Source organism: Cyclopterus lumpus, chromosome 17 (assembly GCF_009769545.1).
Source record: "Cyclopterus lumpus isolate fCycLum1 chromosome 17, fCycLum1.pri, whole genome shotgun sequence".
NCBI classification, from domain to species: domain Eukaryota; kingdom Metazoa; phylum Chordata; class Actinopteri; order Perciformes; family Cyclopteridae; genus Cyclopterus; species Cyclopterus lumpus.
Window position 1 is genome coordinate 5750224 of NC_046982.1, and position 22161 is coordinate 5772384.

The 22161-nt window shown below is 45.3% G+C and overlaps 4 protein-coding genes across 4 annotated transcripts; 3 read left to right on the plus strand and 1 right to left on the minus strand.

Moving 5' to 3' along the window:
* Positions 1-446: 446 nt before the first annotated feature.
* Positions 447-13318, plus strand: ap1g2 (adaptor related protein complex 1 subunit gamma 2). Its single transcript, XM_034555987.1, has 22 exons — positions 447-620; positions 1304-1506; positions 1970-2094; positions 2738-2879; positions 3321-3417; positions 3498-3574; positions 3672-3767; positions 4148-4228; positions 4484-4582; positions 4685-4740; positions 5438-5551; positions 6803-6943; positions 7310-7364; positions 7786-7908; positions 9002-9091; positions 9347-9474; positions 9579-9683; positions 9863-10013; positions 10698-10851; positions 11093-11244; positions 11928-12026; positions 12144-13318. Exons 2-22 carry the CDS (start codon positions 1306-1308, stop codon positions 12249-12251), a joined length of 2394 nt encoding a protein of 797 aa, XP_034411878.1. The 5' UTR covers positions 447-620; positions 1304-1305; the 3' UTR covers positions 12252-13318.
* Positions 13319-13360: 42 nt separating this feature from the next.
* nedd8l (NEDD8 ubiquitin like modifier, like) lies at positions 13361-15001 on the minus strand. Its single transcript, XM_034556026.1, has 4 exons — positions 14802-15001; positions 14042-14089; positions 13856-13938; positions 13361-13747 (listed from the first exon to the last, which is right to left on the minus strand). The coding sequence occupies exons 1-4, from the start codon at positions 14817-14819 to the stop codon at positions 13624-13626; spliced, it is 273 nt and encodes a 90-aa protein (XP_034411917.1). The 5' UTR covers positions 14820-15001; the 3' UTR covers positions 13361-13623.
* Positions 15002-15453: 452 nt separating this feature from the next.
* LOC117746707 (zona pellucida sperm-binding protein 3-like) lies at positions 15454-17681 on the plus strand. Its single transcript, XM_034556007.1, has 10 exons — positions 15454-15557; positions 15637-15821; positions 15900-16003; positions 16079-16170; positions 16248-16428; positions 16518-16623; positions 16696-16784; positions 17144-17235; positions 17329-17403; positions 17503-17681. Exons 1-10 carry the CDS (start codon positions 15491-15493, stop codon positions 17514-17516), a joined length of 1005 nt encoding a protein of 334 aa, XP_034411898.1. The 5' UTR covers positions 15454-15490; the 3' UTR covers positions 17517-17681.
* A 924-nt stretch (positions 17682-18605) lies between these two features.
* On the plus strand, positions 18606-20468 carry LOC117746717 (zona pellucida sperm-binding protein 3-like). The gene is made up of 10 exons (XM_034556019.1): positions 18606-18690; positions 18790-18956; positions 19039-19136; positions 19214-19302; positions 19386-19566; positions 19641-19746; positions 19842-19927; positions 20036-20127; positions 20202-20278; positions 20354-20468. The coding sequence occupies exons 1-9, from the start codon at positions 18624-18626 to the stop codon at positions 20264-20266; spliced, it is 951 nt and encodes a 316-aa protein (XP_034411910.1). The 5' UTR covers positions 18606-18623; the 3' UTR covers positions 20267-20278; positions 20354-20468.
* The last annotated feature ends 1693 nt before the right edge of the window (positions 20469-22161 follow it).

Genomic DNA, 22161 nt, shown 5'->3' on the forward strand with positions numbered 1-22161 from the left:
TTTGGACACAAAACAGGATGTTATCTTTTTTGTATCGAGCCACACATTTCTCAGCCGGGTGGAGTTCTGCTTGGGGAATTTACATTCGTGACCTCAATATTTCGGAGGCCTGGCAGTGACCCTGGCTCTTTACCAATGCGTTTTTTTCAAGTAAGCTCATACCAGTGAGGCAGGTCGAACAACACACTACAATGCCCTCGAACTTGCATACCTAAATGACAAGCATAATTAATGTTATTAACTGCGGTCTGTGCTCAACCTGCTATGACGATGTCAAATTGTCTCGCAGGAAAAGAACGTCTACCTGAGAGTGATCAAATAGTGCATGATGACCTCTCCAGCCAAATCCCTGGTCCCTTTTGTTTGATTGCTAATGTTATCTAAATATTTTTAAAAGTCATTATCCGAATACAACATTTATCAAACGGGGTTTTATTTTGAAAGTTGTGACAGGAAGCCGTGTGATTATTATGTTTTTGTTGGGGGGAGGTTCCATTGAGACTGTATGGATACACAGTATTCAGGGTTTCCAGCCAACTGACTGCTGCCGTGTGTCAGAGGGGGTTCTGTTGAACCGGTTTCCTTTTTGAAATACTGGCGTCTCTCCGTACGGTGAAGAGGTACGTAACGTTAGTTATGTTCGGAGCTTCCTCCGTTCACGTTAACGGACTGCCACGCCAGCGCTCGAGCTCGACGCTCCCTCACCGGGGCTTGACAGCCAGGTTAGGTTAGCTCTATCCGGTCACTCGGCTAGCCGCTGCCTCGTTTCACTGACCGGCATCTTTAGCTTCGAGCTAACTCATATGTATGTATGTGTGTGTGTGTGTGTGTGTGTGTGTGTGTGTGTGTGCGTGTGTGTGTTACGTGAATGTATTTTTACAACGTAAATAAGTCACGTTAACGGGGAGGAACATATGGCGTGAATGACGCGATACGACACTGACACCAGGAGCAGAAGTCAGGTTTACCAGACTTGAAACGTAGTTTGAACATTTTTCTGTGTTTAAAAAAATAAAAATCTATACACAATTATGTTGCGCGCAGCCCCTCTAAAGATAAGGTGTAGTTATTATGGTGTAGTAACAGCTTTGTCGTGACCTTAACGTCACACACAGACACCTTTTTCAGTACCAGGAAGTGAACAAATGACCTGTGAAACTCTGCATAGTAGAGTAGTTTGTTCTATGTTAATTATTCTGCTAATATTTATCTAATTGAATTAATGTCCATGACATCACATACACACATACCAACACGCACATGCATCCTCCTCATCCACACACACACACACACACACACACAGCCATGTCTCCATCGGTGCCCCTGCAAGAGATGATCCGGGCCATCAGGTCAGCGAGGACGCAGTGTGAGGAGCGTGGTGTCATCCAGAGGGAGTGTGCAGCCATCCGGGCACAGTTCAGGCAGGCCGACAATGGGGGTCGATCGCACAACCTGGCCAAGCTGCTCTACGTGCACATGCTGGGCTACCCGGCTCACTTTGGTCAGGTGAGGGGCTTTTGCTCTAATGCCCGTCATGGGTTTGCTTGTGCATTGAGGGGGGTTAGCGGGGGTTAGAAAGCATCACGCAGCTGGAGGATCTGGGTCTCAAGTCATCGCTGAGTTGTCCTTGTGTTTGGGGGGAGGCGTTATCTGTGTGAGCGTGTGATGGAGCTAATACTAACGATATTAGTATTTTTACTGCTCTGTGCATTTTTCAGACTTTCCCTGTCATGAGAAAACTTTCAATTGTAGTTAATTCCCTCAAGCAAACTCTGCAGCATCGCAAACCCATGTCAAAAAGAACTGGGCCACTAAATCCCTCTCATCTCTCAGGGCTGCTGCTCTTTGCTGACCTCCACTTGGAGTGAGCAAAGAGCAGAAAATGTCCCCGGGGCCCCGTTGGTTATCGGTTGTGTCAGTCTTTTCGAGTCACTTCACATTTAAAGGGGGATGTTGCTGTTCCTGCTAGATGGAGTGCGTTCGGATGATTGCCAGCCCTCGCTACAGCGAGAAGCGCGTGGGATACCTCGGAGCCATGATGCTGCTGGATGAGAAGCAGGACGCCAGCTTGCTCATCACCAACTCCATCAAGAAGTAAAGAAAACACATTTGAAAACAAAATTAAAGTTGTATTTTCTGTGCAACTTTTTTTATTTGAACCTCTGTATTTAGCAGTTATAAACAACTAAAGGGGAACTAAAAACTGTCCACCTGACATTTCTATCAGAGTGTAATGCAAAAATAATTGGCGGAGCGCTCGTTTAATACTCATTTAATAAAAGGCTTATACTGCGTTAAAATAGAGTTATCAAAAAACGGAAACTGTTAAATATTTCTTTACATTTGTACTCTTCACATGAAGCATCTGCCACATATATGCGTGGCAGATGCTTCATGTGAAGAGTACAAATGTAAAGAAATTCCTTCCTAAATGCAGATGAGCGCTCTAAAAAATTGATTTTTTCAATAATGAAAGTTGGATAACACAATACAACATAGCTGTAATTATTATCTCTGCATACACCACTTATGAATGCTTTATATCGGCATACTATACTATACAGTGTAGTAGCATATTATACATTTATAATTTATATACATCTTATAAATACTAAATGAGGGGGTTAAATTACATGTTACCAGAGAGGGGGATATTATTGTATGATTTCAGTCCTACATTCTCGCACTCACTGTCGTCCTTTATGTTTGTTTGTTTGTTTGTTTGTTTGTTTTCCAGTGACCTCGCTCACAGCAACCAGTACGTGCAGTCTCTGGCTCTGTGCACGCTGGCCTGTATGGGCTCGGCTGAGATGTGCAGGGATCTGGCACCAGAGATCGACCGGCTGCTCCGAGCATCCAACTCCTACATAAAGAAGAAGGTGGGCACCAGTAACGCCGTAACAATATTCAATATATCATAAGCTAACGTTAGATATAGGCGTTCTCGTTGGCGTGATGGTCTTTAGTGGTCTCGTTTAGCCATTTGATAGCAACGGACTTTTTTAAAGCTTCCACATTCTAGAGAGGTGCATTTATTGATGTGTCTTATATCTATACATAACAACTAAAATGACGATTTGTATTTAAGGATCTCTTCCCTCAGAAACAATATGGCCTCGGCATTGAAAAAGACACCGTAGTTTGTTATGCCCTGCTCATTCCTACCGTTGGGGGGCTGATGTTCATGCAGCTTAAAGCAGTTGTTGTCCACCGACTCCAATCTGTCGTCAGCAGGGAGAACTAAAGCGGTTCCGCTGTCACTCCGCTCAGTGCGCCGTGATCTCACGGTGCTGACGAAGTGCTCGCCTCTGTTCTTCCAGGCGGCGCTCTGTGCTGTTCACATCGTGAGAAAAGTCCACGAACTGGGGGAGCTCTTTGCGCCCGCCGCTCGTTCCCTCCTCTCGGAGAAGAACCACGGTGAGTTGACCGCCGTGACTCACACCGGGGAGCTTTCCTCGTGGGCGCCGTTTCCGACCATTTCGCCCATCTCTCCCCAGGCGTGTTGCACGGTGCCGTGGTGCTCATCATTGAGCTGTGTGAGCGGAATCCAGAAACACTGGAGCGGTTCAGGAAGGTACTGTGGACACACACACACACACACACGTCTTGATCTGATGAGTTCAGTATCTCTCCTCGGATGCTGTCATTGTGTTTGTGTTGTATATTTCCAGACCGTGCCAGATCTGGTTCAGATCATGAAAGGTCTGGTCCTTTCGGGTTATTCTCCGGAACACGACGTGGCAGGAATCAGCGACCCCTTCCTGCAGGTCAGCACGGACCCGTGGGCTCATATTGACAAATCATATCTTTGCTCGATAATTAAAAAAACAAAAAAAACATGCACAAACATCAGGGACATCTTATCTGTTGTAATTAATTATTTTTTTTCTGACACTGTTACAACAGTCAAAAGATTTCATTTGATTTCATCTCAATGCAAACCAGGAACTTTCGAGCGCTCGGGTTAACATTTAAAAACAGAACATATGGGACATATAAAAAAGAAAATTGTGTACGGACTGCTAATACATTGTTTATATTGTTCTGTTATATTGTTGTTCAGTTTCTTTCTCTCTAACACGCACAGACTTTTATCGCTGATGGCGTGCACCAAAATAACTTCCCTCTCTCCGGTCTCCATCCTCAGGTGCGCATCTTGAGGCTGCTGAGAATCCTCGGCCGCAACAACGAAGGAGCCAGCGACGCGATGAACGACCTACTAGCTCAGGTACAATGTTCCCTTTCAGGACGAGTGAAGATGTCCGGTTTTTTGTAAAAAAAAAAATGTAATGCTATTTCTTTCTCAGCCAAATTCAAGTTTGTTTGTTTTTAGCGCTGAAACATTCTGCATTCCCCAATTTCTATTGATGAAGCTTTTCTTGTACATGTTTCAATATTTGTTATTTCAATAGTTTTTCATGTAACAGACGTAGTTAGTACCCGTTACAAATAAATGCACGTGTGTGTTTGACTTGCCGTTCAGGTGGCGACCAACACGGACAGCACTAAGACAGTGGGCAACGCCGTGCTGTACGAGACTGTCCTCACCGTGCTGGACATTAAGTCAGAGAGCGGCCTCCGGGTGAGAGACGGGCGGCCCTTCTCACCTTCATACACGGGGGGGGGGGGATGTGTTATGTCACCTAATTATTGTCTACAATGCTTCATTTCACCTGCGCTACAGGTTCTGGCCGTGAACATCCTGGGAAGATTTCTCCTGAACAACGACAGGAACATTCGGTTAGTGTCGCTTCACATTCCCGTGTCTCGTCCCCGCGACACCTCCTCCCTCAGTCCTTCCCTCCTTCCTCTCGGGCTCATTTGACCTTTTTCCATTCCACAAGGCCAGCGGCAGCAAGTCAGAGAGAAGCCGCTGTCAGTCTGAGCCCGCTAATCTCTTTCCCTGGAGCTGTTCCTCCAGAGCCGCTACAGAGGGCTGCTGTCTGTCTGTTAATGCTGATCTCTCAATTTTTGGGCCATGTCACTTTTTTTTTATTATCTGGCAATGTGTTACACGTCCCTCTGGATTTTGTTATGCTGTTCTTTCTTGGAATAGGGGTTGTGTGGCCAGGTGAGCCTGTCTGCTTTTAAAATTTTATTTTTTACCTACGGGGCCCCCGAGTCTCTCTGCTGCTGCTTGACAGTAATAGGACTGGTTTTATTCCTGCGAGACCTGCCTGGATAGATAGCATCTCCACTGTGCATACATACATATTTGAACAGTCCATGAGACATTTCAAGTGGAAAGATGAATTATTTATTTCGCCAAGTTGAGCAAAGTTAAATTTACTCTTGATTGTTAGCTGACTGTTAGAAAAATCACGTTGTAGAAGCTATTTGTTTGTGGGATAGATTCTGCTGCACTTCACACTCACATCCCATCACCATGACTCGGCAAGAAGCAGAAAACATGACGCTGTTCCGTGTGCGTGTCCAGGTACATTGCCATGACGTCTCTTCAAAAGATCGTCGGGACGGACCACAATGCAGTGCAGCGCCACCGGGGAACCATAGTGGACTGCCTGAAGGACCAGGACGCGTCTGTCAAGCGGTAACGTTCAACCTTTTTTTTTCTCTCCGCTCGCCAGGTACAGCCATTATGTCCCTCGCGCTTTTCCAATGACACCCCCCTGATTATTTTTTTGTCTTCAAATGTTCAAATTGGATCAGTTCATTTTGAAGATGCAGATGAGCGCTCTAAACGTATGTCACAATATCCTCGTTTTCTGATGCTCTCCTTAGAAGTAGTAACTCGACGTCTCCCCCTCCTCTCGATACAACCAAGCAAGAGGACATAACAGTGCTGTGTACAGGTGCTGATGCTGATCAATGGGCATGTGTATCTTCCACAAAACAAAACAAAAGCAGTAGGACGTGATTGATGGAGCAGGTTTTGTTGTCAGAATTGTTTATTGATCCTGTTTGTTCTCTGCTGGAAAAGATGAGTAGGATCTAGGGAGCTCACGTACGAATCCAATCAGCTCCTGTATCTATTTCCTGGGTGCACCTCAAAGGTACTTTTAGTAGTCTACTTTGTTTCCGCTTCACACTTTTGACCAACGCTCCATTGTGTTTACGTTCAAAACAATGAAGGTTATCCGTGATGTGAGCACGGGACTTAATAATATTAATATTACGATGCAACGTTATACAGTCTCTTGTGATGCATCGTCGATACTGGTGAATCAATACGTAATCGATACACTGTGATGTCAACTTACTGTACAAATTTAAAGTTTGATTTCATGCTTTGTTAAAAAACAATAATGCCCTTTTGACACAATGATGCGCCATCAATGTTTTTTCACGGTCATCATCTAATCACCTGCCTTGCGATTTATGAGGATAAAATATCATAAAGATAGCTTTACACCGTGAGCTTCCCGGGGATTTCCAGCTCCACTAATGAGAACGTGAAGAGAGCAATACGGTACCTAATTGGTTCAATACCTAATTGGTTCTCCTCACATGTCAGTGTGTTGCTCGAGAGCACGTCAGCAGAGTGGGGTTCTGTAGATACGGGAGCGTCTTCCTGCTCTGGATGTTGATGGACGCCGAGGGGTCGGCCATTGTTCTGCACCCGCTGAACTGCACCATTGCGTCCGGTCAGTTGAGAACACACTGGCCTCTCGGCTGCGTCAGCACAGAAGCGACAGCAGTCTAAATTTAGATTTTGAATTAAAAGAGAAATTGCACCGGACTCGCGGTTGCAGCACTCTTGTTGTTTTTTTTTTTTTAAAGGGCCGGCGTGCATCCTGCGTACACGCCCACCGACATTAATCCTCTCTTGCCATCCCTCCAGCCGCGCGTTGGAGCTCTCCCTGGCGCTGGTGTCGGCCTCCAACATTCGCTCAATGATGAAGGAGCTGCTCCTCTTCCTCTCCTCCTGCCCCCCTGAGCTCAGGGCACACGCTGCCAGCGGCATCTTCAACGCCGCAGAGAGGCGAGTGACACCGCGCAGACACACCAACGTGCATGTACACCTTGCGCGTGCATGGGAGCACACGTGTGCATGTGAATACATTTAATGTGACCCAGCTGTTAAAGTGTTTAGGCCGTAAGAAAAGAAAGGTCTCTGTGCTTCTGTATACGTGTGGCGTCCCGCTCTGTGTCTCAACCACGCGCACTGTCTCTTTAAGCGGCTCTGAGGCAATGAATAGTCCTCTATGTTTCTGCTGTACACTCTCTTCCTCTTGATGCACTTTGTTTCTGTGGATGATTTTGCAGATGGACTTGTGTGTGTGTGTGTGTGTGACTCGCCCTCAAGCACCACTGAGAGTGTGTGTGTGTGTGTCTCTGTCTCTGTCAGGTATGCTCCCTCCCAGCGCTGGCACATTGACACCATGCTGCATGTCCTCATCACGGTAAATACAGACCGGGCCACTCGCCCTGCTGCCCTCTCTCACATGGGTTTCTCTCCCTCACGACTCACGTCAGGTTGTCCCTCTGCCGTCATTAATGCACCGGGGGTTAGTGTAGATGCCAGGGGCCACATGTGTGAGGGCTGCGTATGCTGTGAGATGCTATGTTTGCATTTATATAGACAATATAGATGTTTGATAAAGATGTGGCCTGGATTAAAGCTTTAACGAGATGTGTAAATGTCCTTTTAAAAATGTAAACAAGCTGGGATGTGAAGCCTCCAAGTGAGGTCATTGTGTCTGGGAGGGGATGTAGGGCGACCCAAATACTTGGGCCAGCTGTCTAGCTAATGGAGTTTGGTATCTCGGAGTGTGTGTGTGTGTGTGTGTGTGTTTGATTCACTCTTGATTTCCACTCTGCCAGGCAGGGGGCGACGTGAGAGATGAGACGGTGCCCAACTTGATCCAGCTCATCACCAACGCCTCAGAGCTGCACTGTTACACCGTCCACAAGCTCTACCGCGCGCTGCTCGCTGACATCTCTCAGGTGTGTGTGTGTGTGTGTGTGTGTGTGTGTGTGTGTGTTAAAGGAGCACTGACTCATTGGTGGCTTCCTGCTGAACCTTTATCAAACCATAAACAGTGCTAAAGTGAGATTAGATCCATCATTGAAAGATTGTAAGACTGTAAATCCGCTCTCATTAAAGGTTACTTTAAATTGTACCCCCCCCCCCCCCACCCTCCCTCATTACAAATCAGTACCTCAGTTAGTTGATGCCATTTAAGTAGCATGATCTAACAAACAAAAAAGACAAAATACGATAATGCAGTTTTTGTTTTCAAGCAAAATAAAACAAATGAACAAACTCGACCCACAAGCGTAACCCTTCACTCAGAGTTAAAGAACAAAACAACAGGAACCTTGCCACAGGTGCCAGGACCAAACTATTTAATCGTAGGCTTTGACAAAGACTTCAAATACAATAAAGAGGAGATGTTGGTCTGCGGGTCCACACACACTCTCTCTCAGTCTGAGCAAAGCAGACACACATAGATCCACTCTGACAAAAATAAATCATGTTTAAAACGTGATGCTACAACTGGTCTGAGATCAGCGCGGCTAAGATGTGAACTTTAATCAAATATATCACAGTTCAGCTGGACAAAAGGGAGGACTATAATTAGTATTATCATTTATTTGAGTTTATTAATTAGACGTCCTTGGTTAATATCCATTCTCATGTAAATCATGTCATTTCAGTTGTGGATTGTTTTGGTGTGCAAAACACCAGCGACGTGAGCACATTTTCATATTCAGGAATGTCTGTCGGTCCGGGAGCAAACAGCAGCTTTGCTTCCACGGCCAAGAGAATAATAGCGAGGCTCTCGCTTTAAAATTGGCTGATGCGAGCAGGTTTATTTTTGGATGAAGTCGGATGAGATGCCATGTACTCATCTGCAGTGCGCTGCAGTTTCCCCTTCCGCCACACACATTAACCGCCAGTGAATTCAAGGGAAAGGTGGCTCTGATCTTCCCAAAATATAAAGCACTCATATTTGCTTTTTATTTTATGATTTTTTGTAACTCATTTTGTGGATACGTAGTTGTCTGATTGTGTCACATTTGTGTGCGTGTGCAGCAATCGCTGGTGCAGGTGGCGTGCTGGTGCATCGGAGAGTATGGAGACCTGCTGCTCCGAGGAGACTGTCAGGAGACTGAGCCTGTTCAGGTACCCACGTTATGGGATGCTTTAATATCCGTGGTCGGGATTCAGCCTTTTTGCTCGATCGTGAAAGGTGTTTACATTTGCAGCTCAGGTGGGGCACAAAGGAACAGGTCCTCCAGAGTCCTCAGCTCAGTTTCTTTATCATTCATCATTCTTTATCAAATGTGATGGATTATCAGCCAGATGAAGATGCTCTTATGCACACAAAAAAAGACGTCCGCTTTCAGACCCCGTATTGACCACGTCTCTCTCAATCAGGTCACCGAGGACGACGCCCTGGACGCCTTGGAAACGGTTCTGCAGTCGCACATGTCGTCGCCGGCGACCAGAGGCTTTGCTCTCACCGCCACCATGAAACTGAGCACGCGCATCACTGATAACGTGGAGTAAGAAACACTTGACCGGATACCGTTGAAAAGCACACAGTGACAGTAGGAGTTGCAGTGATGTCTGTTGTCCTCTGACTGCTGGTCTTTCTCTTCCTCACCAGTCGCATCAGAAGCATCGTCAGCATCTATGGCAGCTGCATAGACGTGGAGCTCCAGCAGAGGGCAGTTGAATACAATGCCCTGTTCAAAAAATATGACCACATGAGGTACGCCATGAAGAAGTCCACTTGTCCTGTTTGTTTTTTCCTTTAAAACTAGAAGTCGAACGCTTTTCATTGCAATGAAAGTTTTAGCGATTCCTACAATTAATGGTAGAAGCAGGTCTTTTTTTCCCTTCTTCTCCCCTCTGGCCATAAAGACGATGAGACGTTCCCTCTGTCTGCAGGGCAGCCGTGCTGGAGAGGATGCCTGTGATCGAGAAGAACTCCCCGGGTCATACCAACGGAGAGTCGACGGGGGAGGCCACCAAGGACACCCCGACAGCCAAACTCAAGCAGGGGGAGCTGCTGCTGCCGCCACAGCAACCCGCCAACCAGGTACGTTATGTCGACACAAAGTCAAGGCCGGGCCGATGACCTCTGACCCCGAGGCCGCTCTCTGTCAAAAGAAAAAAAGAAGATTTCCGGCAGGAAACAAAAAATAGCAGCAAACAAAAAATAGCAGGTTTTTCCGTGATGTGTTGCGCGATCCGTGACGTCTACTACGTCCCGTTGCATTTTTGCAGTGTGCAAGCCAGCATGCTTTTCTGGCTACTCGGACCCACATGATTCCATGCATATGAGCAAGAGGGTCGAAAGTTCAAGGTGCCACGTTATTAGGACGTGGTATGTCCCAGTGGAATGCATACTGCATGCAACGGTACATACTTTGTGAGGGCAGCTGCTGTTTGCGCTAAAAGTATTTATAAAAGCACCGATGTTCCAAGAACGCTGATTTGGTGGGAAATGGATCCGCTTGTTCTTTTATAGAAGAGAGAGGAGCCCAGCGAACCGGTTTGGCCGCAATGTTCTGGCGGAACGCACAAATACACGGGGCGACGGCGCGCTTGTAGACTTTGAACTGAAAGGCACAGAAGTTGCACCTTGAAAGCTAGTCGCTGCCTTTTCTTTTTTTCTGGTTTGTAAAGCTACGGGCGCATTCGCGTAACGTTCACAGAGCCTCGCTTTGAATACATGTGTTCTCATTGCCTCCTCCTGCCCCTGTCTGTGGGGGGTTTGAAGGTGTGTGATCTCTTGGACCTGCTGGGAGGCTCTGAGGAGACTCTGCAGCCCAGCCCAGCGTTCGGCGGCACGGCACCCGGCCCGTCCGTCAACACCGCCGGAGGAGACCTCCTGGATCTGCTGGGAGGGCTGGAGCTTACCCCGCTCGCACCAGGTGTGACTCTCAGAGTGACACACACACACACACACACTAGTTTACACTGAAATTAACACCATAGAGGAAATGATTCTGAACATGAAACTAGAGAATGCAAAGTTTGGGGGCTGAAACTTGTGTCCACTGAAACAAGCCTTCAGATAACCTCTCCAAATCTCCTTTTATGTTTTCCGTTCATTTTATTGGTTTGTTGAAAGGAATGCGTCGTTTATTTAATAAACGTCTGTTTTTTCCGTAGCTGACCCGGTGCCGGTTTACGACAAAGGCGGCGTGACTTTGACTCTGAGCTGTGAGAAGCAGTCGGACACCGGCCTGACGGTTACACTGACGGCCTCCAACGCCACCGACTCGGACATCAGCAGCTTCACCCTGCAGGCGGCCGTGCCCAAGGTGGGTCTCCCTCTCCCGCCAGCAGACGCATCTCTTTTGACCGCCAGCTGCCGTTCCACGGCGACACGGATGTTTCAGTTTGACAAGTGACCGTGTTCACTGGTGACTTTCAGTTGCTCATCGTAACTGAAAATAAATGTTGGGACAATGAACACCGATGTGTTGAACGCGTTTGGCTGCCACCGGGCCGGTCGCAACCGCTCGCGTTCACAGCAGCCCGTGTAACATTACGCCATTACAAGCTCGGCTTCTCCACCAAATACATGCGGCCACTAAATGTCCGGCCACTTGCCGACGTACTCCGTCGCCTCATTGATGGCACACGGATCTGGGGAGTCCCATTTGTCTGGGTTGCATTCGCTGCCCTTGATGGTTTAAGCCCTTAGATAGCTTGACGAGCTGTTCCCCTCAAACTGTAACGGGTCTCTAGGTTCCCTCACTAGCTCAGCCGAGGGTCCACCAGAAAGTCCAGCAGCTCGTGGCAGAATGGACATTTGTTTATCTCACACAGATGCCTCTTCCTGTCTCTCTGCATCTTCACCAGTCACCGCTGCTCGCAGCTTGTGGGTTTCAGACCCTGTCGTGTTCTTGGTGGTCGGCATCAGTGCAGCAAACGGAGCTGAACAACACGCATGTGTTGTCCTTCTTTAAAGTTATATTTGATTTCACCCCCCCCTCCCCAGAGTGTCCAGTTACACATGAAGGCTCCCAGTGGGGACTCTCTTCCTGCACGAGGCACAGCGAAGGTGACCCAGATGGTGGTCCTGAACAACCCAAACAAGGTGGGTTTGACACACACACACACACACACACAAAAAGGAGAACATTATTTAAATCCCAGTTGGTGCAGAGCCAGTCCGAGCTGTATCGCTACTAACTCCTCCTCCTCCCTCCTCCAGGTGAACCTGAAGATGAGGGTCCGCGTATCTTACACCCGCCTAGGGTCGGCCTTTCAGGACACGGTCCAGATCGACTCCTTCCCCGGACTCGACGCTGCCGGACGCTGACGCCGAACACTCACTCCAACGGGACAATGACTGTGTGTCTGTGGACGAGTCAGCAGGCGTCGCCCCTCACTGATGGAACGTTTTCCCCTCTGCTGTCACACCCTCCACACGACCGTCCAAGCTGCTGCTTCTGAAATTCCTGGTTCGGTCAGCGGTTCTCCGGCTGAAGAACGAATGTTCCTTTGGCCTTCCTCCGGAATCCAAGTGTAAATGTGACGGTGTGAATAAATATGGCACGAGTTTGGAATATGCCCTGATAATACACTAAAATATGAGTTAATGAGTTTTCTGCCCTTAGAACTGTGTACCATCCACTTTTTAAAAAGTTTTTTGACCAGGCTCCTCCCAGTACGCACCACTCGTTTATTTTCCTTTTTAAACATTTGCCTTTACCATCCTCACCTCTTCGAAAGCAGCTAATCACCTCCCAATGAGCCGTTGCTATCATAATAGGCTCTAATCCACTACATTTGATTTTCACTGTTTCAGTTTTTCTTGCCTCATTCACCCAAACGGCTCAGAGAACCCTCCTCCAGATTAATTCTCCTGTGCCTTTCATCCCCTCGTGAATTGCAATTATATTTGGGTTTGAGGCCAGGAAACGGTTTTGAATGCTCGCAAGGCAGTCATTGAACACCTCTTTTAATCATTATCATTCAAGCATGCTTTTTCCCTCCCAGTATCTCCCTGTCTTTTGTTTACAGAGGCTCCGGAGTTATTGTATTTTTCTGAAGACTGTATAGTAATACAAGCTGTAGATTTCAGATTTTAAGTATGCAAGCACAATTAGAGGATCAGTCTTTTGGGAAAACCTCTAACACAACCCTTTGTTGTAGAAGGAAGACGCACCTTCAGTGTGTCGTCTCATGATCACGGACCTCTCGTTTTAAAAACACTCCTGGATGTCAGCAATGGTGCTCTCAATGAACGTTCATCTTTTTCAGATCACCACTAAACTGTAAAGAAAATGACGGTGTATTCTGTCAGTGACGTCAACTGTCTTAAAAATCTTGTTTCGCGTCATTTTCTATTAAAAAAATTAATTAAATAAAAATGTTTTCAGAATCCTCAGTGGCATTGTGTGTGTGTGTTAGATGACAACGCTTCACTCAACTTCAGCATTTATTCACAAGCAAAAAGTTTTCAAACTGTTTTTTGTACTGCATGGGGTTCGGCATCAACTGGTCAAACTCAGAACGCCAATGTGGGTTTACAAAAAATACATCTACAAAGGAATTAGAACGTCTTTTTTTCCTCTCTTTTTTTGTTGCCGTTGTTGGTTGGTTATAATAATATTTTTTTCCGCGTGGGATTTCAGATATCTGTGCTGAAACATGGTTAGACGGTGACGAGACACGGAAAGCGTTGGCACTCATGACGAATAGGAGAGGCGTATGCAGGGCCAGCGCGGCGTTGAGCCGCCTCGGAGCGCCAACACAAGATGGAGCACCGAGCCCCCCTGGATCTTGTAGTCCGCAGCTGTCTTCTCATCATTCCTGAGAGAGCACAAGATGGTTTAGAAACATCACGGTTGGGAAATATGGGGCATCTCGCAGCAGCTACGGAGCAAGATGGTTTTGGCCACGATTGGGGGGGGTACTCACATCTGTTTGCCGCTGTAGATGAGTCTCTGTTGCTGTGGGGGGATCCCTTCCTTCTCCTCCACCCTTTCTTTAATCCGCTCCACCTTCATTCACATAAAACCAAGACATTTAGAAATGATACATTGCCTTCAGCAAGACGGGTTTGTGTGTCGTTTTTCTATCCTAGAGAGACACGTTGTATTTCACCTTGTCTGTGGGCTCTATGTCGATCTCGATTTCTTTTCCAGTGAGAGTCTGAAAAACAAAATGTAAACAGTCACATCAACACACACACAAAAACATTTCAATCAACACAAAGCAGAATTCACAACAACAAACAGACCACGTAACTTTGTATTGAAGTTTGTATGCGTTACACACAATTCTGTGACCCATCAGATTGTGACCTACAATATTGCTTCAAATGTTCGACCCGAGGGGCTCATTAGGGGCGTCTAGATAACAGACAGCCAGCGGTGCGTGAATAAACGGTTTACTTATTGATTCATCAATCCAACCGTTGTTTTTCTATTCCTAGAGCCACGTTTATTTATAAATAGAGGGAGGGGCGCACACAATTAATGGCGCAATTTCCCAGAGTGACGTTGTATTATCATTGGCCTGGTTTCGTCCCAGCCATGGCATTAGCAGGAGTAGCTGCAGGGCACCAACTTATCTAGTAGCGGAACTGGCTAGCCTGCTTTGGTGATTGCACTCAAGTTAGCAAGCTATCAAACAACAGACTAGCTCCTAACGGCGACGCGCACTGACGTTACCCGAAGAGCTGCACGCCAAGAGCTAAAAACCAGGCCGACATACAACGTTATTAGAAATATGTGTAAATTAGAATATAATAAAATGACTGCTCCCCCACTGACCCACAAATAAATTAGCGAACCGGGTCATTGGTGTTAGCGGGCTACCAAACAACAGCAGCTACGAGCCCGCGGAGAAACAACGGCCTTACCTTCACTTTGATCAGCATCTTGAATAACTAATACACCTCAACGCCAAATGATGTGAAATGTTTCCGTTTACTGACGAAAACACTTTGATATACTCGCGATTTACAGCCTACTTGTGTCAGGCTGACTTGACTTTACTTCCTGTGTCCACCGCTAAGCCCTCCGGACGGGAAGGCGTCCGACCACACGAGCAAAGTGGTTCCGCTCTAGGATAAAATATCAAATCAGCTATTTCTAAAGCTTTCATATGGACAGAAAATATTTGCATCCCCTAACTTGAGAAACATACAACATCATGCTTGACATTTTTTTTAATCTACAATTATACATCAAAATGTGTATTAAAAAGGTGCCTAAAAGTATGAAAATGGTATTGGCAAAATAAAAGTACAGTGATTTTACATTATTGGATCATTATAACTGATGGAGGTGGAGCTAATTTTTGTTTTATAAACTGATCTTGTTTTATAAACTGATCTTGTAAAATTATGTAAAATATTAATACGTGAAGTAACAAACTCCCAGTCCTAAAAAATACAGTATTGCATTTCGGAATAGTCTAAACGAATACTCCAAAAACTCTCCAGTAGAAGTAAACGCCGCCCTGCTCTCGCACAGATGTTAATCGTTTAGCTAATTTGTGCAGGACTACAAATAGTGTCAGTTCCAGAGGGTTCCAGATCATTCAGTCATGATGACTCATCTCTACCTTGGTGTGATAATCTTGGCTGTTTTCGCAACGCCCGTTGCCAACGCAGGTATTCTTTGCACATGGAAGTGCGTCAACCTTCTGTATGTTTTTCCATGTTCTGAGACTCATGAGAGGTTTGTTTGCAGATATCAAAGTTGTCTGTGCAAAAGACTCCATAAGCATCTTATGGAGGATCAGCGAGGAGTTGGTGCCGCATGCAGCCCGTCTCTTCCTCGGAACCTGCATGCCCTCCGGTTTGAATGTGCTGCCCACCGGAGAGGGGGAGGTCGTGTTCAACTACAAATTAGCAGACTGCAAATTTAAAAGACTGGTAATGCAAAAAAAAAAGAAAATCGTAACTAAAAATCCTCTCTGCCTCTCGTGTCTCAATAAGCTTGTTTTTCCACAGATGAAAGGTAAAAATATCTTCTTTCAAAATGAGCTGACTTACAGGCCACAGCCGAGGTCAAAACCGGCTGCCTTTCTGTATCCCATCGAGTGTGTTTATAAAAGGTAGTATTTATATTTCAATTCTATTTTTAAAGCTGAAACGTGAGCGAAAAGCAATGCTCCCGTTTGTATTGTTAGACCCGAAGGATGGATTCCAGCTTTCCTGAACCCTGCGTCGGGTATTTCTGAAGGCCGAGGCAGTCTAGTGTTCCACATGGCGCTGCTCAATGGTGAGTCCTTGCGCTACCAAATGCAACATTGGTCCACTCAAGGGGACGCGCTAAGACTTTTTCTTTGTGCCCTACAGATGAACTGACAAGTGTAGCAAAGACAAATGTTGTTCCCCTGGGCTCCTTTATGCCAATATGGGCGGCAGTGGAGCAGAAGTCCCATCAACCCTTGCTGCTGCTCATAGAGGAATGCGTGGCGAACGCTTCCCCAGAGCTGGAGCCTGGCAGCCATGTTCACCCCATCATAACCAATAAGGGGTGGGAGATTCATGCACTGATTCGTCTTGCCAATGATTTTCTGAAATTTAAAAGTATTGTTAATCTGTGTGCGATTTGACTTTCTTCAGATGTCTTTCGGATAGCAGGAAGGGAAACTCTATGTTCCTCCCTCGCTACCAGTCGTCTGCAGTGACCCTTTACCTGCAGGCCTTCCAGTTAGGTTTTGGAGAGGAGGTGAGGGGGAAACTGCCATAAGGAATATTGTAACTTTGTATTTCTCGTAACAAATTGTCCTGTGCTCCACAGGTGTACATTCACTGTAAACTGGTTGCATGGGATCCTGAAGTTTTTGATGAAGGAAAGAAAGCCTGCCATTATAAGAAGGAAAGCGAGAGGTAATTTGGGGGAAACCTGTATTTGCTTTCCTGCTGAGAGCTCAATGATGTCATGTGTGCCAAGTATGCATCTTGAGCCAAGAGGAGGTTGGCTGTTCTTGGAAGAACATCAAACGATGCAACTAGAAGAGAATGACCATCTAATAAAACTTTGAATGCACTATATTGTAGATTGAAATATTAATTCACTTGACACATATTTGTCATTATACTAATTACATAGAAGTATTTCTATGCTACCTACTTGCACAAGGTTTTCTCAAAAGAAATGGCAGTTAAACTCAACACATTTGAAACATACATTTGTTATGGGTTGTCTGATGTCCACAAAGTAGAATAACTCATTGCTCCTTTTCCAGTTGGGAACTACTCGATGACCCCTCTAGGAGCGCCATCTGTAGCTGCTGTGACTCAACCTGCAAGTCCCGCAACAAAAGAGGAGTTGACTGGGGTATCACTTTTCTGCCAAGTGTTTTATCCATATTTAAAAAGTAAAAATGTTCCATGAAGTCTTATAATAATTATTTTATTTTTTTTTCCTCAGAAACCAATGCTTTTAGTCACAATTCTGTGTTGGGACCCCTGATCATAATGGATTCTTCTACCAACAGTGTCTCAGGTGTTTGTTCCTGCATCTTACCCTCAATACAGTTTCAGCTCTGTTCTGAAATGGGAAGTTTGGTTAAACAAACTAAAGCTCTCAATGTGTTCTCAACAGGAGGCCCAGTCTAAGCTGACGAAGACTCCACGATGACCTCTGCCCCTGACTGATGGAAACACTGGGACGTCAGCTTGACATGATCTCAACTTTTAACTGTTTGCATATTCATTTGACTCTTCAAATGTCTTAAACTCTCTATCCAAATAAACCAGATGTGAACTCTTGCTGAGAATCTATTGTGTGTTTGGGCTGTAATTACTGCTCCAGGGACTGATCAAATCAATTGTTTATTAGGCAAATATTGTTGCACATAAAAGGAATATTTATACTTTAAAAAGAGTATATATTATAAAAGTGCCATGGGTATTTAATAAAAAACTGCAAGGGTGTTGAAGAAATAGAAAGGTATCCAGCTTTAAAATATCATATCTTCATGTGACCCTGATGTCCATGTGGTAAATGTTGTCCTGTAACGTCTCCTTGTTTGTCTCAACTAACTCCCAATACACTTAAATCTTTGACCAGGAAGCCCTTGAATTTTTAGTGTGCATCTTGGCTGTCAATTAAAACACGTTATTTGGTCTTCAGACTGCTATTTATAGGCCACGGGATTTAGAAGCTATATAAGCCCTGCTCTAAGACATAGCAATCTACCGAATACCTAACTTTTACTGATCTTTACATCATTCCTGATATTGCTATATATATAGAGAGAGAGAGAGAGGCAGTATTGTTGCAGATCATGTAAACAAAAAGGCTTATTAAAAATAAAACCACATCTGATTTTGGCCAATTTAGCCTGCAGGGGTTTTCTTAATCTGGCCCTAAATATAATATCAGGAGAGAATAGACCAAACTATTGTATAGGCATCTACTTGGTGAGCAGATATATTTGTTTTCAACTCTGCTCAATGAACCACTTCTTACATCAACGGTGCATTTCACCTGCAGCGATGGTGGGGAAAAAAAGTGTTTTTTGTTGTTTGGTTACCGTGCTTCATGGCCGTGATACATATTTAAACGTGTGTATACAATTGCTTTTGCGAGCTGCAATCAGTCTGAAGGCCTCTGCACCTGAGGCCGTCGACACACACCAGCTGAAAGAGGTTGTCTTGATGAAAATTGCCCCGGTAACAAGGAATAAAAACACCCACAGTGTCCAGAGCCAGTATCCATTCATGATGGCTTTCTTTTGGCAACGTGCACTGCTTGTGAGCCTGGCTGCTGCCGTGTCGGTATATGCAGGTAATATTGGACAAAACGCTGGACAAAGTTCTGATATTTTGCTCTAACAAAAGCTTGTTTGACTAGTAACTTGACTTCTTGTGTTGCGTCCCCTTCCAGACATGAAGCTGGACTGCGGCACCGATTTTGTGACGCTGGTGTGGACGGAGGGCAGGTCCCGGGCTGATACCTCGCTCTTCCGTCTGGGGAACTGCTTCCCCACCAGCTTCTCGGCCACAGAGGCTGTTTTCAGCGTGGACTTCGACGACTGTGACTTCAGGAGAATTGTGTGTAGAACCTCTACATATGTACCTGTAAACTGAGTCCACTGTATGTCCTGCAGCTTGGTAACATGTGTGTCTCTTGTAGGTAACTGGGGATCGCATGATGTTCACCAATGATCTGACCTACTCTTCTGACTCGGCCCCTCTGTCCTTCTCTCACCCCGTTGTCTGTGCATATGAGAGGTGGCTGTTCACACTACTTCAGCATTGGCAGTTTGGTAACATGGGAGCTGTTGCTTTAATCTTGCGTTTTGTTGCAGGCCTGAAGACTGGTACCCGCGGCTTTATGCCCCAATTTTCAACACGTATGGCCTTGGAGATCTAGAGTTCCACTTTGGCCTCATGAATGGTGGGTGTGAAGCGTGACCTCACTGGAGATGGCAGCTCTCCCAGTGACCCCTGTAATGACTCCTCTCCTATTCGCTACTGTAGCTGACTTCTCCGGCCCCGCTGAATCTACCTCCTTTCCTCTGGGCTCCTTTATCCCGATCATGGCTAGCGTGGCGCAGGAGAGCCATCAGCCCTTGCTGCTGTTTCTTCAGGAATGCGTAGCAGCTACCACACCGGAGCTGCAGCCTGAAAGCACTTTGTACCCGATAATCGCCAATGAGGGGTAATCTGGTTTCACCTTTCTAGCATTTTGTTGTCCAGGAATCAGACTTGACCGTTTCTTTCTCAACCACACAGATGTCTTGTGGACAGTCTGGTATCGCGCTCCAAATTCGAACCGAGGCAAAAATCCTCTGAGCTCCACCTTTCCCTTCAAGCCTTTAGGTTTGGTCTCGGTGAAGAGGTAACACTAACTTGTGCACGTTCATTTTGAGATTCATGGCTTTATTGGGAAAACTGGAAGCCAACTGCCTCACAACCTCACTTCTGACTCAACAGGTGTTCATCCACTGTAAACTTGTGGCTTGGGATCCCAACAGTCTGGACAACACCAAGAAGGCCTGCCACTACGTCAAAGAGCATGGGTAAAATGTCACTGAAACATTCACAATATGTTCTCTGGGTTCAATCAGACTTGTATGATGGAAACACTGAGATTAATTTTCTAAATTCTCCAATCCTCTTGAACTCAGCTGGGAGCAGTTGGACAACTCTGCATCCCGCTATCTCTGTGCCTGCTGTGAATCTGACTGCAAGTCCAGGAGGGTCAGGAGTTTAGCATCAGGTATTGGTGTGACTTCTGCTTATCAACTTGTCTGGTTTGACTTTTACTGAAACTTTTTTTAAATTTTAAAACAGGGAAGCGTGGTATGGCACAACAAGCTGTCCTTGGGCCACTGACCATCACTGATGTGAATTATTGACTTATTCTCCAGGTTAGTTTTAATTTGACATTGCACTACATATTAATCCTAAACAACTACTTAACCCAGTCTTGTATTCCCAAACAGGAAAGGATCCATCTTGCACACTGTCTCCTTCAATCTGAATTGGATTTTTATTCTTGTTTGTAAACTTCTAAAAGTGTGATTACTCCCCGCATTTAACATTGTAGTAATTCCATTAAAGCTGTAACGATACTTGAAAGCTCTCTGCTTATTGTTCTGTGTAATTGTCTTCAAGGTCCAGTATTTTCATAGTCGAGTTCTTGGCGACTGCTGGGCTTTATTTTCAAGAAGCCAAATCTTAAACATTTCAGAATTTTGAACCACATTTGTTTGAAGGGCTGTCATTGGGAACATCCTAATGGTTGTCATGGTAAAATAATGGCATATGATGTTTAGCCAATGATTAAGCTAAAATGCTTCTTGATCTTGGATATGGTGTGTTGCAACTGCTGATTAGTAGGCCTATTCAAAAAGTCTCATCCTAACTTTCTGTGCTCAACAAATTATGAATATATTTCTAAGGTCTAACCTTTTGTACGGTGACTTTAAAAAAAAAAGAAGCATTAAAACCATGTTTCACTACGTGACAAAGTAATCTTTTAAAAAATATTGGAGGTATACTGTCAATGATAAATGGGCTCCAACTGCAATAGCAGACGTTTGATCGAGACGCTCGGGAATGTTTGTCTTACGTCAATTGGAACGAAGATCAAGATCTGTGTCTGGAGTTGCTTTGCATGTCTGATTGCCTGACGTAGTTTGGGAAGGGGGAGTAGTTTTTCACTGGGTTTTTGCAAGGAACACATCGGCTAGAGTACGTGGAGACTACAAACATCTGCATTGTGAAAGTAGCAATCATGGCTTATGGGAGTGAGGATGAAGGTTGGGATTACTGACTGAGGTATGGATTGGCAAAGTGTAGTAAAATAAAAATGTCCGTAATTCAAGCAGTTCAGGAGCAGAGTCTGATAAAAAGGTCAACAGCGACGGATAGTCATGCCGAGGGCTGAAATCCCAAATATTTAATTGGAAAGTCACAGTTGTGTTTGAATATTTCCTTCTCGTTCTAGAGAAGGATGTAGGTACAGTGATGTATGCAAAGTAATGGAATATGAAGCAAATATTGTATATGCAATGAAGGGAGAACAACAAAATGCTTTACTGAGAATAAACATCCTGGATGGGGAAAGAAGTTCAAACTCATGTTCCTAGCTCAGCTACTAGACATAGGGGACTCATTTCTGGAGACGAGCTATCTCTCACAATGGAGGATATTAAAACAGAAATGAAAGTGATTGATGCAAAACGTATTACCCGAGAAAGAGCACAGACATTATCAGTAATCCTTGACTTTGAATATGACCTCCCAAGGAAAGTTCTGATAGGTCTCTTCAGCTACTGAGTAAGAGAGTTCCTTCCTCCAGCACCAAGATGCTTTCAATGCCAAAGAACGGCTCATACTGCCAGCCAAGTGTCAAGGTAAAGAACGATGTGCTCCATTTGGAGGTAATCACGCTTTTCGGAAGGATGTTGTAATTGTTTAGGAGATCACAGTACAGGTTTTGGGGGATTTCATTCCATCCAATTCACATTCCCAATTAACATGAGCTGCATGTCGGAGGAACCTGGAGAACATGGAGGGATCCCATGCTGCCACGGTGGAGAACGTGAGACTCCACACAGAAGGGGGATCGGGAATCGAATTCCGGCCCCGAATAATGTGAGGTAACAGTGATGGCTACTACACCACCATGCAGCCCCACTTTTGGGGGATATGAAGTACAAAAGCACGCAAGAGAAATACAAAAATTTAAAGTACTAAACAAAGTTTTGTATCATATGTTGTAGAAAGAAGAAAGATGTTAAACGAA